Below are 14,823 nucleotides of genomic sequence, written 5' to 3' on the forward strand. Positions count from 1 at the left end.
GTATCCTTCTGCTGGCAACACCATTACAAATGTTTCAGCATAGGAATGTTATCAGTAAGGTGATGAACTGTACAGGATTTTACCAGATTCAGCACTTGGCTCTCAGGCCAGATTTGTCTCATTAGACCAGACCAGTGTGATGTTTGACAAACTGATATTGCCCTCAGGAGTTTGTGCAGACCAAACCAGAGCTAAAAGGAGAGTGAAAATTGGATTTCCATTCATCACGTGGACACCAACATGACTCCAAATGAATGCTAATGTTTTGCTGTGTCTGCTTGTCGCTTAAATAAGCAGATGTTTGCTTGATCACATGTAGCAGATAATATATCAGTAGTGTGTTTAAAGCTGATTTTCGCTATTCCCAAAAAAATATATATATATATTGTAGATTTAAGTTTACAAAGCAAGAACGATAGAACCCTTGGATCCATCCAAGATTTAGTTTGAATGTCACAACATATAGTCTGAACCCATGTAAATGAGGTACTGTGTTCATTTGCTCCCTGATCTATGAAAATATTTACTTCGAGAGCAAAGCATTCATTTCACTCATTCTCTCTCTTCTTGATTCTGATATATCTTCACTCATCACCAGATGTTTGAGCAGAACCTGCAAGTTGCTGCACAGATTGATGGGGATTTCAAAGAGCAGGTTCTGAAGCTGTGCTTGAAACAGATGAACAGTTTCCTTATCAGGTAATTTTTCCCATACCTTTTGACTTTCTTTCTGATGTATTTAAAGGTGTTTCCGTCTTACGCTTTAGATTTATGGGATTCATTCTTCATTCATATTTGGCATTCAAATATCAGAATCTTAAATTTAAGGTCAAATGAAAAATATCTTAAAACAACATACTTTGTATTGAAACCTGGGAAATTTTCACAGGCTGTTCATGGTTGTGTGCTACCTAAATTTGCACAATCAATTCTGATGACCAAAATTAGAGGCATTACTCTTGAAATATTGTTTCTATGCAAGCAGCAATCAGATAAATAAACTACTGTAATAATTCTAACACTCACTGAGTAAACCTAACGTATGTGTTGTGTGTAGGTACAGGGAGGAGGCAGTGGGCTACAAAGAGGACCACCTAAGAGACCGACAGCTGCCTCAGTGTTACGTACAGTACATGATAGCCATCATTAACAACTGCCAGACATTCAAGTAAGATTTAATTTTGTACACGAACTACTGTTTACACTTTCAGTAAATGACAGCATTGGTCATAATGTCAAGTGGAGTTTGATTAACATATGTTTCAGGTAAAATTTTGTCAGTCATAGCCTGAGGTTATCTTTTTGGGTATATTGTTATATTGTTTTATTTTTCATTTGTATTTACTTAACCTTTATCTATACAGGTTTGGTTAGGTAAATATACATGCTCTTTGACAGCAACACCCGATTGAAATGACTGAAACAGAGTGACAAGGATAGACAGACATATATAATATGCAGGCTCAGTGAAAGCAGTTACAAGCAGGTAGAGAATGATTATTGAGAATCTCCGTGAAGTTACAAAGAGGTTTAAGTGTTCTTTTTTTTTTTTTTAGGGGGCATTGCATGCTATTTTGTGAGATTGCTGAATGAACAGCAAAGGCAGTCTTTCCCAGATCAGTTCTGGATCATGTAAGGTATCTAATACCAGAGCAGCAAGGATGGAATATAAATTAGCAATTTTCCAGTTTGGGCTTTATACATAAATAGTACAATTGGTTATTATGTCTCTCAGACAAAGAAAGCCAACCAACTTTATCATATAGAAAGCAGTAGTAAGTGTTGTAATTGTTGCCAGTTATAAATCTGAGAACAGAACGGGACATGGAAGCTAGCAGTGTCAGAGTGGAGGCAGCAGCATGTCAATAAATGACATTCACATTATCAAGAACTGAGAGGAAAACTGCTTCAACAACCCTCAGTTTACTGGCAAGGATTTCTATTTGATATTTAAATGTAAATTTCTCATCAAGCGAGATGCTAAGGTATTTGTACTCTGTGACTCTTCGGAGTGGAGATATGGAAATTATCAAAATCTATATCCCTTGATCTGGATAACAGCATGAATTTCTCAATGTCTGATTGAACAGAAACAGCAACATAGTATAAAACATATTGTCTGGGTAACGTGTGAACAGGACAGGTCTCAAAATGGATCCCAGTGGTATACCCTTAGTAACTTGCAGGAATTCAGATTTGGCTGTTCCTACTTTGACACACTGATGACGACCAGCTAAATAGCTACTGAAGTTACAGGTATCCCTTCCATATCCAACAGAGGATAATGTTTGTAAAAGCAAAGAACAATCCACTGTATCAAAGGCTTTTGATAAATATGTGAATATGGATGTTTTTTACTGTCTAGTCTAAAGACTAGGTAGTCTCCTGACAGGCTCTGACAGTGGCTGTGTACTTATTCCTGAAGCTCCTAAAAGCTGACCAGTGAGTTGGGTCCTGTGTATGTGTGGCTTTTGCCCAGGCAGCATTTCCACCCTTAAAAAGAGCTTCCAGGTTGGGAGTCCAACAAGGTCTCAGTCTATCTTTTATTCTGGAGATTGAAAGCGTGCATGTTTTTTTACTGGTGAGGAAGGACTCAGAGAAATTGGCGAAAGCCAGATTTACGTCAGGAAAGTCACAAGTATAAGGGATATTACTATTGTACAGATCATTCATGAAGGCTAGTTTGTCATGTCTCTTGAGTTAATTTTACATGGTTTGATTTGGTCAGTCTTGAGTTTCACTTGCAAACTATTTGACAATGTCCAATACTCCAGAGGCTATGAGTTTATCATTTCTGTTGGAATCTGAGGCCTAATAAGGCCATTGTTTGCCTGAGATGAGTTCATTATGAGTACTTACACATATCTTTTAGCTAGTCAGAAATAAATAGTATTTACTAAATACATACAATAAAAATAAATGATCCACAGACGTGCATAAAAAATCTCAAATAACAGATAAAGATCATTCTAGTTAATTGAACTAACTGCTAGTTTTTTGGAGACTATTTTAGTGTTCTGATGACAAACGCGTGCATCTTTAATTGTCCTATATTTTACTAGTCAAGGACATCACACGTTCCCCACTATCAACAAATAAACACCTCGTCCAGAAGTAATTTTAACAGTCAAAAAGAGCAAATGTAAAAGTGATTATACTCTTGAATCAGGACAGTTAAAAAAATGCTCTAGAAAATATTTAAAGAAAAAACAATGTTGCCCAAGAATCACACAGTTAAATTTTTAAATCAGAATTAAATCCACTCCAGCAAGAAAAACATGAGAATGAATGTCAAACTGCCCTTATTGAACCAAAGGTAAAGCCTGGACTGATGTTTGCTGACTTCAGTTTTGCTAGACGACAAAACGCCGTCAGTGTGTACACACACAAACGAGCAAGCCGCAGCTGTCAGTGAGGTAGCCACAGCGCACAGGTAGAGGTAGGTGTTGTGGCCCATTGCGTTTAGGAAGTGATAAGCAGAACTGATATTCATTTTTTTTTTTTTTTCGGGTATCCAGTATTTGGCATTTTGGCTTTGATTTGGTTTTGGATGTAATTTAGAAGCAAGTTTCAGTTCCAGGCCTCAGTTGGAATAGAAGCAACATGCAGTACTGTGACTGGAAAATTTGATTTTAGATAAACTGCTATCCGCATCGCCCCTTCTGTCTATTCACTACACATTAAAGCCATCAATATCCTTCTCATAGTCATTAATACCTTCCTTTAACCATGTTTCAGTTAGCATAATTTTATCAGGGTCTGCAAGGGATTCCAAAATATCATTGAGCTTTTGCAAACGAAGCAAACTTCTATATTTCCGGTGGAGGAGCCCTACACAGTTTCTATCTTTTAAAAGACTGCTAGAAGTAGCCGTTAGAAGATGGTAAAACCGTGGCATTCAAACCATAATGATTGGTATTAAGGAACACAAAGCGTGCCAAGAAAACCTTCCCCAATTCCAATGTTTGATTTATCTGCATGAATTTTACAAATTGCACTGCTGCCACATGACTTGTTGATTGGATAATTGCATGAATAAGCAGGTGTACAGGTGTTCCTAATAAAGTGCTCTTTGAGTGTATGTTAATACGCAATAGGGCGTAAGAGTTTGACTGAAGCCCCTTCAGCTGCTGTCAGTCACAGACACACCCCTCCAGCTGCTTTCATTTAAACATAGATCTGCCCTTCCAGCTGCTGTCAAACACAGACACTAGGGTTGGCCATTATACAGGTTTCTTCAACGTCACCGGTGCCACGTTCTGCCGCGACATGGATTTTATAATACCGTCATTACCGTGATTAAAAATGTTTTGGTTTTAGCACACACACAATAGAGATCTATTTCCCACCTCACCAAGTGAACTATGTAAAAACACAGGTTACGAACAGTTAATAGGCTCATTTGACTTAATGCGGCGCTGTGAAGTGCTGACTTAACGTGATGCATACTGGTTAGAAATTACAATACATTAAGACATAGACAAAGACATTAAGACATAGACAAACAAGGCGCTGCAGTTTTCAGACTCAGGCGCTGCAGTTGCTCTCCTTCGGCTGCACTGACTGGTAACCACCTCTCTGATGAACAAACTTTGTCCTCATTGGCTTCAGGCTTCACTGACACACATGATGTGTGATATGTTTTTATTCTAAGAACTCCAGATCTGTTATCTCTTATGGTTATCTCTTCCAATTGGGATTCAATTTATTTGAACTCCTCCTTCTGATGGCTCCTTTTTTGCATATGGGTAAAACACTATAATTTCAATTTCCAGCAAGAAAGCTGTAAAAACAGTTTAGTTCAGGAGATTGTTATTGTAAAAGAAGTAATGTCCTTATACTTTTATTTGTAACTGAAATACTGATTATGTTTACGCTGCAGCATATACTGTATTATACAACTCAAAGTTTTTCTCCTGTTTGACGATCAAATTTTGCAGTTTCTGTATAAAAATTCTAAAAGAGTGTAGGATAGTTAATAATATTTTTCAAATCAGTTTGAAGTCAAAGTTTTCAGATTTCAAAATCTAGAGACCAGGATTTGGCCTGAGATTGTTTTGTTCAGGAGCCATTTTGACACACCTTCTTAGTGTGGGTTAAGATGTAAAAGGTTATGTCAACTTTCGGTTTCTTCAAAGATGTGAATTCTTTCAAGTGTAGCGTAATTCCCAGTTTTGATGGTATATTTGTGGTATGTCAGATCACAAATGATGTGGCACCTTTATTTCAGAGGTGAAAAAACTTTGAAATGTTAAAACAACAATAACCTTGAAAAACATTTGCATTTTTCCCCCATATATTCTTTATTGCTCAGCAATACACTTCATTTACAGCTCAAAACAACAGCATGGCTGTTGCTACTAACTGGGAGAATGAATCACATTACATTTACTAATTAACCTACATTATGGGGCAGGCTACTTCTCCTGATACAAATGTAGGCCAGGCCTATATCTCATTTTCATTCCTATTTTGAGCCAATATACACATCTGTTTTTTAAAGATAATTATTTCTGTCTTAAGATATGTTCTGTTATGTTGCCAACAGAATACAAAGAGCTAGAATCATGTTTTTGAGTGGAGTATCCCTTTTAATTTTGTAATACAATGATACAATAGCGTCACTGTAAAGGTCATATCGCCCACCCCCGACCAACAAGCCCCTCCAGCTGTTGTCAATCAAACACAGACATTATTAAAACACTTTTAACAGTACATTTAAGAAACACATTGAAACATTATTTTAAACTGCAAAAGGGAAGTTAAAGTAAAAAAAAATTGAGCTTGCTTCTTTCTATGCCATGCATACCTAGTTTTCATTGGATTTCAAATTCACCAGTTTGTTGATGTTATATCTAAACATGACTCAAGCACAGTGTTGAAATTGTCAAACCATAATACCAGAGCCACAGCTATTTCAGTTAAGAAAAAAATCAAAAAAAGAGGCATTATTTGTATCAGGGGCCATATACATCATCCAAATAAAATCTGAAAGCTTTAATAGTAAAATCCAGAATAATTTACCGCGGGAATCAATTAATGTCTTATGCATTTAATATTGAATGTTTTTGCTAAAAGAATTGAGAAACTCCCTTGATTTACTATAACGATGGTTAAAAATGATATTTCCTGCCCATTTTCTTATGCATTTTTTTTCTTCAAAGTATGTAGAAAACCTTATTTCTTTTTGCATCACTGGCTAGCCTGTTGCATTTACAACCACCAGTTACTAAATTGTTATTCATAACAGAACATGTTATTAAGATAAATTAAGTCTTGTAGCACTATTGCAAACTAAATAATGTTTTTCTCCATTCATACTAGGAAAAGGAAAAAAAATGCACACATTAGTCTGGCCAGTTTCTTCAAATAGGCAAATAGGACAAACAATTATCAATAACATTAAAAAAAAACTAAAAAAAAAAAAAAGATTTAAAAAAAGCGAGAGAAATGAAAAGAGACTTTGAAAAGTCTGAAATTATAGCACAAAAGTCCCCTCAAATTATCTCAGTGCACATGGCAGAACCATCATTTTGTTTTCCTTTTCAATTTCTTCTTTTAATTGTGAGAGTTTTACACAGCAAATCTTATCATGTCTTTTTTGATCATGCTCCTTCAGAATTGGGATCAGTTTTCTTTTTCTTGCCACAGTCTCCAACGGGAATTACTGTCAGACCATATGGTTTTCCTGCTGAAACTTTTTTATCAGAGTTTATCCTTGAGGCGTGCAAACCTTACCACAATCGGGGCTTTCCTTGGATTTCCTGGCTCAGCTAAATTCTTTTCAAACTGAATCACAAGTGTCATCTTTATATAAGGTAAAATACCTGATGATCTAAAAAAAAAACTGGGTGGTGGGATGTAATGGTCAAATGGTGAGGCAGATGTTGCTTGCGCTCTAGTTCCTTGGGCCAGGAATGATTGTTCAACTGGAGAGGCTGTGGCAGTGGTGGGCTAGAAGTAGACCCTCTATGTTGGCTCCTCACAACAGATTAGGAGTCCTGGACAGCAGGAGTGGATCACAGTTATATAATTTTTTTCATATGGCACACAGCAGCAACATACCAGTAGTCAGTAGGGACATATGCCAGTAAAAGAATTTACATGAGCCAGTGGGGAGTGATGAATTACGGTAGAAGAGAAGTGACAAATGATTTGAATGAATGACAGGTTGAAGAGCAGTGACATACCACTAGTCAAAAGTGATATACCACTAAAAATTGACATATGACACTAACACAAAAGTGGCACACCACTGTAATAGTAGTGGACCATAGTATCTGCCAGTGAAATTTTAGAGATAAATTGTTTATAAGTTGCACACAGCATCAGCACAGTATATGATATATTATCATAATCAGAGGTGGCATTTGTGAATAAGAATCGGCAGTGAAATTAAACAAAAGTTTCACCAGGAAAAATGCCAATATGAAATAAAAAGACTCAGTGTTACCTAGACCTTGTCCCGCCACATTTTCTAAATGAACTGAAAATATTTTTACACTTCTCAGTGTTTCTCATACATCGATTTATTTGTGGCAGGCCAATATCAGTCTCTCTCTCTCTCTCTCTCTCTCTCTCTCTCTCTCTCTCTCTCTCTCTCTGTTGTAGAATGTAATTTTGTGGGAAACACTGCAGATATTTGAAAAGGTTAATTTTCAAATAGAAATGTCTATAATTAAATAAAAATGATATCCAATAAAACCCTTATTATGAATGAATGATTAAATAGTGTTTCATCATAATGAGTTGAGATTGAATAATTTCATTTATATATTTTAATTACTTTATTTATATGATTATTTCTGTATTTCTTTAGTATTTAGTTACATAATCAAATGCATGAAAGTTATCCTGTGTGTTTCTTAGAGAGTCCATCAACAGTCTGAAGAGGAAGTACTCTCAGTCTTCAGAGTCCACTGACAGTGATGCTGCCATAGAGAGGACGCTCATTGAGGTGGCCAAGGAAGGATGTCAGTTCCTATTGGATGAAGTTTTCCTAGACCTCGAAGTAAGAAGGGCTCTTGGACTGAACTATATTTACTGTATAAAATATTTGCACACGTTTTATCAATTAGTGTGAAATCTGATAAATTGTGCTACAAATACCATGTTTTTTAAATTAATTAATTAATTTTATTGGTGAAAAGGCGTGACAGAAAATTTTTTAAAAAGGAATTATATAGAAGATAAATAAGATAGACATAATAGACTAACATACAGACAGTAACATAAATCAGTTAAAGTGATGTATCTGATGGTATGATAGGGTTTGTGTGGGTCATGTGTGTGTTTGCATGTTTGTATGAGAGTCAGTGATATGTATCCATGTTTAGTGATCCAGGACAGGTTATTGTATGGAATATGGCAAGTGTCGGGGAGCAAAAGAGAGAGAGAGTGTTAATGTTATAGTGATAATAAATTTATGATGAAGCAATAGTGCCATTATACTAATAATATATTTAATAAAACAATATTATATACAATAATATACAATACAATATAACATAGTAGTAACCATTATAATAATTAATATTACACTTATACGGTAGTGAGAAGTGAGGGCAAACTGGGCCACTGGAGAGGTGAGCAACTGACCTCCCCCTCCGGCCCCCCAGCAAAAACAGTTGAACCCAGCAGAAGACAATATCTTAATGTAAAGAAACCAAAAAATGAAGCGAGAGGATAAAGTGTGTGTGCGCGCATGTGTACGCGTACAATGTGCCATGGGTATAATAATAACAATCACAACAATATTAATGATTATAATAATAATAATAACATAATAATATATTTGATTAGAAGAATAAAGAGAATGTATAAGTTATACAGTGGCATGAAAAAGTTTGGGCACCTCTGGTCAAAAAGTTTGATGCTGGGTTGAGATAACAGCATCAAAAAATGAATGGCCACTCACTACTGTTACTTAAAAGAAATTTTACTCAAGCAGAAGTAATATCACTTGAGTAAAAATGTACTAAATAAAAGTGCAAAGTAAGTCAGTTAAAGTGTACTCTGAATAGACGATACTGTGGTACATTTTTTAAGGGGGAAGGAGAGGGGTAAAAAATGTTATATGGTGATGATAATGATATGATACAACTATTAAATTAAAGCACACCTTTAGGCTACCAGGAATACTTATACGCCATTCCCAGGTGAGAACTGCACTAAAAGCAACCAATTAGAGAGTTATTGTTTCAACTGTATGATCATTTTGGAGGTTGTAGTTTGTGGTGCTGTTGAGCTGTATTACATTATACAGAGAGGTTGCTTTTCATGGCGTAATGTATTCGATTAGTAGATTTTTACAAAGTGCGATATTAATTTTGATATTTTTTTTTTGCCTATGATTAGGGCTATGGATAGTATCCTACGGGATATGTTGTTTAGGTTGATGTTTGATATGTCTCCTAGTAAGCAGAGTGAAAGGGATATTGGGATGTGGCAGCCTAAAATGAAAGAGGTTATCAGTGATATCCTGCCAGAATTGATTTACTGGTGTATGTACTGGTGTGGCATACAATTAACTGTCTGTGGTGTTTTGTGTGCAGTGGGGACAAAATTCAGTCTATAAAACCCATTTTAAACATCCTTTTCCCCGTAGTGTAATCTTGTATTGTATGAGTTGGATGTTTGTATCGGTGGATGTAGAGAAGATGTTTTGCAGATTTGGGTCCAGAAGAAGGCATCTGGGCTGATCTGTAATAGCGTTATTTTTGTTAATGAAAACTACGACTAAATATGTTCGTCAAATCACCGACTCAGTAAACACTAACTGTGACTATATCAACATGCAATGTCGTTGACGAAAAAAGAGGAGACTAAAATGTAATTTTAAAACGGCCAGCACACCCATGAACGCACTGCCAACAGTGCTAGACTGGACCTAGCTGTGATCGTATAAAATACAGTGAAGGGAAAAGACCATGAAGTCAGCAAAAGGGGTTGACGTTTGAACCCACATCAAATATAACGCTTCTGAGAGAAAAATTGAGTGTGTGGTATCCTATTGTCAGGAGAGAAGCCCTGTGGCTACAAATTCACTGGGAAGAAAACCATAAACCTGAAGAGACACCTTAAGGTGCACCACACAGAAATTGAGGCGACCTAACATTAAGATGTTAAATAACGTTACTTTACTTTTAAAGCCATATGAGGTCAACAACACCACCGCTATGGCCTACAAAATTACAGAATAAAATCTTTCTGGCACAGTCATGACAAAACTGAACAAGGGTTGGATTTATTGCAGGGCTGCTGTACAATGTTCATTTTAATTGTTGAAAGGATTTTCTTTTTTCTGGGTACTTTCTGATTGACTTATATTGCAAGAGTTAATTGTTAATTGTTAAAATCAGTTGGATGAAATCTTGTTTGAAAGCAGTTTGCTGAAGTTTGACTAAAATGCTCAGTCTTGGTCTAACTAAAACTTGACCAGAATGTTTGTTTTTCTTTGACTAAGAGGAGACTAAAATGTCCAGAGTTTAAGTCAATTAAAAAGTGACTTAAAATAAAAAGAAGGAGGTTGACTAAAATATATTTATCTCAGGAAGAGATAAATCTAAAAATAGCTGACAAAATTGACACTAATCTGTAGATCTTGTTTAATCTAAAGACCTTTGCGATGCTAAATTGCGAAGCTTTTCAGTTTTGGTTGAACGGTATGTCCGTTCGGGCATGGCCAATTTCGATGTTTCAGCATGAAAGAGGAAGTTGATGTAACTTAAATATACATTGTCCAATCTGCCCCAAACTTTACATATTTAATAAGAGTCCCAGCCTAAAGACATTTACAGGCCAATATTGAATCATAGTAACTCTGCCACTTACTGGCAGCAGAATAATGTGTGTATCGTGTAGGCTCATATGGTCACAAAAGTACACAGCTGCGTCAACTGGCATCGCATCAGCACCCCCAAGGGGTAAGATGGTGTGAGGGCCCAATCAATGCTGCTTGTAGCTTTAATTAGGCCCCGTGCACTGACCGATGTGAGGGGGCCCTATTGGATTTGCTATAATGGTTGTTGTTGTTGTTGTTGTTGTTGTCGTTGTTGTTGTGAGGAAGAATGAATAGCATTTTTCAGGGGCTGAAAGTGAGCGAACACCCACGAAACTTCACACATGCATGAAAATAACATGTTTTATGGGTCTTGCATATGGGTTTGGCAAAATGGCTCAATAGCGCCCCCCCCCCCCCCCTACAAAATTTCAACGGATAGCCCTCGTGATACTTTTCACCTACTGTACATGTACAAAATTTGGTACATGAAATATCCAAAAGTTTTCAAAAACGCCTCTTTGAGCTATACCTTAAACCGGACAGGAAATCAGCCATTTTGAATTTACTGTGCAATTTTGGCGCAGGTTTTTTTCCATGTAAGAGGAAGTTGTTGTAACTCAAACATACAATTGTTTGATAAGAGTCCCGGCCAGAAGGCATCTACATACGTACTGAGTTATACCTATTGCACCACATACTGGCAACAGGAAATTACATTTCATACTCTGATGTGCTCGTCCTAGCGGGTGAATCAGATCTACCTCAAATGTGGTCAGAAAAGCCCTAAAGACCTTGATGATGCTTTATTGTGAATATTGTGAGTTTTGATTGAACAGCATTCCGTGCGTGAATTTCAATGTTTTGACATGAAAACAGAAACTGTTCTAACTCTAATCCACAGCTTCAGGTCTTTCCCAAATTTCATGTTTGATGAGTCCTGGCCTGAAGACATCTATTGCACATGTCTGCCTCCACACACTCCACATAGCAAATACATCTTACTCGTTCGCGCAGTCTCCAGTGGTAGTGAAAGTGCACAGCTCCATCAACTGGCATCCCGCTAGCAATCACAATGTGCACGAGGATGCAAGGGCTCGATCCATGCTGCTTGCAGCTATAATTTTTATTATTTTTATTGTTAGTATACTATTATCCATGCAAAAGAATTGCATTTCTGAGGGGCTAAACATGTTCTAAAACTCTGGAAACTTTGCACATGCATCAGATGTGAAAATGTTTACATATTTAAGGGTGCTCAGCATGGCTGTGGCAAAATCACTCGATAATGCCCCTTACAAAATTTGAACAAAGTAGACCTCGCAGTACTTTTCACTTACATAAAATGCATATAAAATTCGTTAGGCACATGTAATATCCGAAGACTTACAAAAAAGCCTGAGAGCCATAACATAAATCCAACAGGAAGTCAGCTATTTTGAATTTGCTATGCAATTTTAATGCAGTTTTTGCCATTTACAGGTGTCATCCTTTAACAAATTCCTACTGCAGAATTGATCAGATCAACTTCAAATTTGAAAATATAAGCCTTCATGATACTAAATTACGAAGCTTTTTAGTTTTCATTGAATGGCTTGTCCATGGCGACTTGATGTAACTCAAATATACATTATCCGATCTTCCCCAAACTTCATGTTAGCTAAGAGTCCCGGCCTGAAGACGTCTACATGCCAATATTCAGTTATATTCCTAGCGCCACCTTATGGCAACAGGAAATTACAAGTTTTTATATTTTAATATATTCCTCCTTTCGTTGTTTTGACATGAAAACAGAAACTGTTGTAACTCAAATCCACAACATTGGATCGTTAGCAAATTTTACATTTGATAAGAGTCCTGGCCTGCAGACAGGCCAATATCGTACACAGTAATAGGGGCCACCTTTAGGCAACAGGAAGTAAGCCTTGTGTGACAAACATCATTTTATTTACATGAAAGTTTCCTGATCTTGTCTACACTTGATACACAACAACACTGCAGTTTGGTGCATGTTCTCTAGCTCCGCATTTTGGTCACAGGGATTAATACAAAATGTGCAAGACATAATGTCCGCCGTCATGTATTCCACGCAGGAATTAACATCTTATTCATTCGCGCAGTCTCCAATGGTCGTGAAGGTGCACAGGTGCATCATCTAGATACCACCAACCCCCCTGATGTGCATGACGGTGCGAGGGCCCGATCAACACTACTTGCAGCTTTAATTCTTTTTTAAATTTCATTTCAGATCATTTGCTTTTTATTTCTATACATTGTTTTGGGCTTTCAGTCAGAACACACCACCTTCATTATAATAAACCCCCCCTACTCCCCACCCTTTTCTGCATCCAATGGGGCTATAGCTGTTGGTGAGTTTGTGTGAGTAATGTATTAAGTTAAATGGTCTTTGTAGGTTCTTATGAGTGTCTCCTGTCTTCCTTCAATAAAGCCAGTTTTGCCAGAGAGGATGATAGAGAGAGATAGGGGGGCATAGCTTGATGGGGAGTCGGGGTTTTTATCAGGTTCTAGTAAAAGAAAGATTGTAGCAGTATTCATGTCAATAGGAAGTCTGGAATTTTGTTTAACTTCAGATGCTAATCTGTTGAAAACAGGGGCTAGAATATTTCAAAAGTGTTTATAGAACTCAGCAGGGAAGCCATATCAGGTCATGTTGGTTTATTGTTAGGCATGAGTTTGAGTCCATTGTGGAATTATGTTTTTGTAAATTGTTTCTCAAGTGCATTTGCTTGGTCTTCAGTAAGTTGTGGAAAATCAATATTGCTTAGAAACGTGTCAATGTCCTCGTGCCTTGGTTTATGTATTGATTAGTACAGGTTGGTAAAAAAGCCTTTCAAGGCCTTATTTAATTCCTAAGGTGTCTGCACAATCTTTCTTGCTGAGTTTATAATCATTGGAGTTGTTGTTTTTTCTTTGTTTTGTTTGCTTTGGTTGGTCAGGTATTTTCCAGATTTGATGCTGTATTCAAAATTTTTGTGTCTAAGTCTGTGTAGGAGGAATTGAGTTTTCCTATTTGTGTGTTCCTTCAATTATAATTTATATTTCCATGAATCCTTTTGAATTTGTGCTATGGGATTATTTGCGTTGGTGTTGTCTAGTTCTTGAATCTTTTGTTCCAAGTACATTTTCTGTTCATTGTCTCTTTTTCTTGTGTGTTGAATATGATATGATTTTAAAAGTGGTGATGGTGCTATTTCTGCAGAATCATTTATTTCAAGGAAGGAAGTCCACTCTCTTTTAATAATTATCAAAATTGGGGTTATCAAGTAGGGATGTATTTAATCACCATCTGTTGGGTGGTTTGTGAGAGTAGTTAATATATCAAGTAAGGGAAACGGGAGAATGATCGCCAGTGGTAATGGGGTGTATTAATATGTCTGAGATTTTTTAGATAATTTTCTTACTGGTTAAGAAGAAGTCAATATGAGAGTAGGAATGATGAATGATGTTTATGTTGTTGATTCCTTTAAGTCTTTGCTGATATGGGCACCTCTGGCAAAGTGCTTTCTTGGTTTGAATCTTACCTCACTGGGCTTTCCTTCAACGTTTCATGGCAAGGACGTACGTCCATATCCCCACAGGTATGCCCCAGGCCCTTATCTTTGCAATGTACACCACCTCTTTGGGTCCAAATATCTGCTTGGATGGCTTCTCATATCACTGCTACACCGATGAGACAGGGTGTCACGTTTGATGACCAGCTGTCCCCTCTCTGACCATGTTGCATCTGTCTGTTGGTTATGCTGCTTTGCACTATACAATATAAGAAAAATCAGGCCTTATCAGAGTCCACTACCCAACTCTTGGTACAGGCCATAGTTATCTGTCCTACTCGACTGATCATTGACCTCTACTGGCCACCCATGGCCACCCTCTAATGCTTGCCTCCAGAGTGTCTTCCGGGTCTGCACCTATCTACTTGAACTCAATCATACAGGCTTATGAACCTTTGTGGCTACTGTGTTCCTCCCCTCCAAGGAACATCGTCTGCCATTGCCATCCTTGCACGCAAGGCAATCACAGTC

At 37.1% G+C, this 14,823-nt stretch overlaps 1 protein-coding gene across 3 annotated transcripts in view; it reads left to right on the top strand.

Moving 5' to 3' along the window:
- The window catches only part of exoc3 (exocyst complex component 3), a 34,376-nt gene that overhangs the window by 15,730 nt on the left and 3,823 nt on the right, over positions 1 to 14,823 (top strand). For all 3 annotated transcript variants that reach the window (XM_040143431.1, XM_040143433.1, XM_040143434.1), the window contains 3 exons: positions 599 to 699; positions 1,058 to 1,168; positions 7,870 to 8,011. In XM_040143431.1, the coding sequence (XP_039999365.1) occupies positions 599 to 699; positions 1,058 to 1,168; positions 7,870 to 8,011 (354 nt within the window). The remainder of the gene's footprint in view (positions 1 to 598; positions 700 to 1,057; positions 1,169 to 7,869; positions 8,012 to 14,823) is intronic.

Source organism: Xiphias gladius, chromosome 14, assembly GCF_016859285.1.
Source record: "Xiphias gladius isolate SHS-SW01 ecotype Sanya breed wild chromosome 14, ASM1685928v1, whole genome shotgun sequence".
NCBI lineage: Eukaryota > Metazoa > Chordata > Actinopteri > Istiophoriformes > Xiphiidae > Xiphias > Xiphias gladius.